Raw genomic sequence first — 4595 nt, forward strand, 5'->3', positions numbered from 1 at the left:
AGCGGGGCGTCCCGGGGCCATCCTGATTCCGCATTTACGCGCTGGTCCCCCGCCTCTTAATCCCCCGCCCAGGTTAGCGCGGCTCAAAAGGCGAATTCCCCTTTTCGTGGGAGAGCGGGGCGTCCCGGGGCCATCCTGATTCCGCATTTACGCGCTGGTCCCCCGCCTCTTAATCCCCCGCCCAGGTTAGCGCGGCTCAAAAGGCGAACTCCCGGCCAGGCCGCCGCGCACACTGGGAAGGTCTGCGTTCTACGCTCGGACGCACTTGCTTCGGCGTAGCTGCCCCCTCCCATCCACCGCCGAAAGCCGGGACGTCTTCGTCCCTCCACTACTCCACTCCACTTCACTCCAGTCCACGGAGGACACTGAGTGGTCCAGTTCGCGCCGAGGCCGAGTCATCTGAGCCGAGTTAGTTCGGAGCGTGAGGACCCCCTGTTCGTCAAACGCGGCTCCGTGTTCCGGCCGCAGGCGCAGACTGACCGCGACCCAGCAGTAACCACCGTCCTCAGGTACGATCCCTACAAAAAGTTAAGTACCGCACGATTCGTTCGCCTGCCGCCTGATCCCGAGCTGCAGTTAGACCAGAAATCGTGTTCGACAAAAACAACAAAAGCAACGTGTATAAAATCATGGTAATTTTTTATATCTTTCTCTTCACCAGGGATACTACATTTTCATCTATACTCTCAGGACAACAAGGAGCGCCCACACACAATGGCACCCAAGAAGGCCTTCAAGTGCGGTGTGTGTGCCAAGAGGTTCCCGACAAAATCCCTTCTTGAGAGTCACGAGCGCATCCACACCGGAGAGAAGCCGTTCGAGTGTACCGTATGCCACAAGACGTTTGCACAGAGTGGTGTTCTGGGACGGCACATTCGCACCCACACGGGCGAAAAGCCTTTCGAGTGTGCAGTGTGCCACAAGAACTTTACTACGAAATATGGGCTCACTGTTCATCTCCGCATCCACAACGGGGAAAGGCCATTCGAGTGCAACTTGTGTGACAAGAAATTCACGCAAAGGAACGCCCTGCAAAGGCATACACGAACCCACACGGGCGAAAAGCCACACGAGTGCCCAGTGTGCGGTAAGAAATTTGCAGACACTCGACTATTGAACGGTCATGTGCGTTGCCATTCAGGGGAGAAGCCTTTTGAGTGCGTTGTGTGCAATAAGAAATTTTCATGGAGTGAAAACTTGCGTCATCATCTGCGTACCCACACGGGAGAGAAGTCCGTCGAGTGTGCCGAGTGCAACAAGGTATTTTCGTGTAGGTCGGTGTTGAAAAACCATGTCCTCATCCACACAGGAGAGAAGCCCTATCACTGTAAAGTGTGCGGCAAAACATTTTCGAAAAATGAAAATCTGCGATCTCATATCCGAACGCACACCGGGGAGAAGCCATATGCGTGTACGTTGTGCGAAAAGAAATTTTCGCGTAGTGATCATCTGCAAGTACACCATCGGAAGCACACGGGGGAGAAGCCTTTCGAATGCGCGGTCTGCGGCAAGAAATTTGTGACCGATTCCCATCTTCTAAAACATCTTCGCACTCACACGGGAGAAAAGCCTTTTGAGTGTAAGTTCTGCAACAAGAAATTTACGGTATCCAGCAGTCTGCGCAGTCATCTCCAAATCCACACACGAGAAATTGAGTTGCACTGAACGGTGTGCAACGTGAAGTGTTTGCACGCTGGCAGTCTACGCAGACATCTTCGAACTTACAGAGGCAAAGAGCCGTCTCCGGCGTGTTGTTTTCAGGTAGTGGTTCGCTATATCGGCATCACCAGACCCAAACAGAAATTACGGGAGAGAAGCCACTTGCAGAGTGCAGAGTGCAATTTTTTGAGGCGAAGACTCTGGTTGTTCACCTTCGAAGGTGCTTTGCTTTGTATAGGGTGTTGTGAAAAACGTACATGTGCAATGTGGAAATACATTTTGTTTTGTTTTGTTACCGGCACTTATTTTACATGATTAATTAAATTGCAATGTACCTATTTATACGTTTGTGTGCCTTCTTAAACCTTTTCTGCACAAAGGGGAGTGGGTGATAAAATGAGAGGGGGCACATGAAGTTGGGAAGGGGCCCCGGTGGGGGGTGGGGTCCTCTAGGAGTTCAGGTCGGGTTGCGCACCTTGGCTGGGGGGGGGGGGTGTCATCCTAAATTGCGAAAGTAGCCCCTCGCGCTGCCTTCCTTGTGGGTTTTATTCGGCTGATCGGTGGCAGCTGGCAGCAGGGCTTACCTACCAGTGCATTCTTCATCAGGCTGAACAGACCCGCTCCGTCCCGTCGGCTGCCTTGCGGCCATCCCCAATCCTTTGGCTGGGGCCCCGGGGGAGCCCCGGGTGGGCCCCAGCTGCCTGGCCCTGGTTGACCTGGGCCTAGGGGCTGTGCACTGCACTGAGAGAGGAAGGTGGGGCCGGCCGAACTCCGATCCGAACACACATTCGTGGGAAATCCACCACCGAGGAAGCACACATGGATCTGCCGGCCAGCTCTCTCTCGGGTGCTCGTCTGGTCAGTCATTACATCAGATCTGTCGCGTGCAGCTCAGCCTGGTCAGCCGCTATACCCGCCGTTTCGTCACAACGTCACAACCAAAGGTAAGTTCCAAGTGTTTGACCGCTGACCGCTGTAGGAAACTAGAGGCTCGTGCCGACAGGCTGACCAGTGTAGTAAACCGCAGTGATTGCGTCCTCGCAGTGAGCATGGAGGACCTACCCGACGACGTCCTGCTGGCGCTGCTGCAGTACGTGGACGCGAAGGACGTCTTCGCGTGTCGCCTCGTGTGCAAGAGGCTCTGCGGTCTGGCCCTGCACCCGGACGTGTGGCGGCGCCGGTGCATCGAGGTTCTTTCTTCTCTGCACGAGGACGACTGCAGCTGGAAGTGCGCCGCCCTGGGCCTGGCGCCGTGCCTGGGCGCGCTGAAGGTCGGCCTCCCCTCCCGGACGTGTGTTGCCAGGAACCTAAAGAAGACCAGCTGTGAGGTTGCAAAGTTAAGCTTGGATTTTTGGGATGATGCTATTGCCGACGCCAGGGCGCCGATTGGCCGACAGGTGAGACTCGGCCGGCTGAGTCACCTAAGCTTGTTCTTTTTTGACTGCCACCGCGAGTGTGGCGCTTTCCTTTTGAAGCTTCCAGTGTTTGCGCCTGACCTGCAGACACTTGCAGTTTCGGGAAACTTAGATGTAGGCCACCACATGGTCGGCGCGGACACGCAACGATTCCACAATGTCTACAAAGCCGGCGAGCGCTTGGCACAATTGAGGCACTTTGACTGGAGAGTCAACGGATTGAACGAGGGTTTCGGCAGCTTCTTGATGTTCTTGTTCGCCACCAGCCTGGAGGAGGTGAGCTTCTCGAGCTACCTCGGAGCGCCGTACGTGAACGTGCTCTCGACCGAGCGGTCGGAGCGGCTGGCCGGCATGCCCAACCTGCGCGTGCTGAGCTGCCCCGCGCTGCCCGGGCTGGAGGCCGTGGCGGCCTGCGGGTCCCTGCGCGAGGTGACGCTGTACGTGATGCGCATGACGCACCCGGACTACCCCGGGGCCGCGGCCTTCCTCCGGGGTGCCGTGCAGCTGCGCAAGGTCACCCTGCAGTACCGCCCGGGCGCCGACAGCCCCGCTGACGCCGGCGTGGACCTGGTGGCGGCCCTGGGTGCTTCCGGTCGGTCCCAAGTGGAGTCGCTCGTCATAGACAACGACAGGGTGCAGGACTTCCCGCAGCTGGACCCGCTGCTGAGCGCGCTGCCCTCGCTACCGGCTCTGCAGCACCTTGAGGTGGACGTGGACGCGGTGCCGGGCGAGCTGCTGCAGGGCATCACGCCCGTCACGGCCCCGGCGCTGCGGAGCCTCAGGCTCAGGGTGTACTCCAGGTGTATCCACGCCTGGATGCACGCGGACGCGATCCGAAAGTTTCTGGCGATGAACCCCTGTGTGCAGCTACTGTTGCTCCGGAGACCTAAGTACTGTGACGGCGGCGTGCCTTGCACGGTGTGTGCTCTGGGGTGCCAACACCGCATTTGGGACAGCAGCGACCTCAAGAAAGACGAGGTCGTGGATTCGTGCTGGATTGTCATTAACCGGAACCTGTTCTGTCAATAACGATCTTCTTTTGGACGTTATCAAGAAAATTAATCATTGGAGACAATTTTTTTGTAATGATATCGAAGGACTTTTCTCTTTTCTGTCTGCACTACTTTGATAAGTCAAGTATGTTTTTGCTTGATGTAAAACTATCTTTTGCACAGTAAATATTTTCATTTAAAAAATGATTCTCCCTGGCAACCTCCACAGTTTTTCTTTGACACATATTTGTGTTGTGACCATCGTACTCATTTTCTTCCCGGTGCAGCCATCGCATTTTTCACAATGAATGTTTTAATTCCATATGCAAAGCCACCATTTCGACCCCTGAAAACTAAAAGGTCGTACCTCGGAGCGGCTGCGTATAAGGTCGTACCTCGGAGCGGTTGCGTATAGTGTCGAATCTCGACAGCGTCCCAGAGAATGGTCGTAAGTCTATTTTTTGTCGATTTTGCGAGATGCATATCATTAGAAAGAGAATTTTCTCCCGATTCTAATGGTATGCATCTC

At 55.5% G+C, this 4595-nt stretch overlaps 2 protein-coding genes across 2 annotated transcripts; both read left to right on the plus strand.

The window, feature by feature from the left end:
• Window positions 1–257: 257 nt before the first annotated feature.
• On the plus strand, window positions 258–2082 carry LOC113205848 (zinc finger protein 658B-like). Its single transcript, XM_052270730.1, has 2 exons — window positions 258–509; window positions 662–2082. The coding sequence occupies exon 2, from the start codon at window positions 715–717 to the stop codon at window positions 1663–1665; it is 951 nt and encodes a 316-aa protein (XP_052126690.1). The 5' UTR covers window positions 258–509; window positions 662–714; the 3' UTR covers window positions 1666–2082.
• A 257-nt stretch (window positions 2083–2339) lies between these two features.
• Window positions 2340–4282, plus strand: LOC113205849 (uncharacterized). The gene is made up of 2 exons (XM_026421622.2): window positions 2340–2603; window positions 2704–4282. The coding sequence occupies exon 2, from the start codon at window positions 2709–2711 to the stop codon at window positions 4101–4103; it is 1395 nt and encodes a 464-aa protein (XP_026277407.2). The 5' UTR covers window positions 2340–2603; window positions 2704–2708; the 3' UTR covers window positions 4104–4282.
• The last annotated feature ends 313 nt before the right edge of the window (window positions 4283–4595 follow it).

This window comes from Frankliniella occidentalis, unplaced genomic scaffold, assembly GCF_000697945.3.
Source record: "Frankliniella occidentalis isolate FOCC.00 unplaced genomic scaffold, Focc_3.1 Scaffold135, whole genome shotgun sequence".
Taxonomy (NCBI): Eukaryota; Metazoa; Arthropoda; class Insecta; order Thysanoptera; family Thripidae; genus Frankliniella; species Frankliniella occidentalis.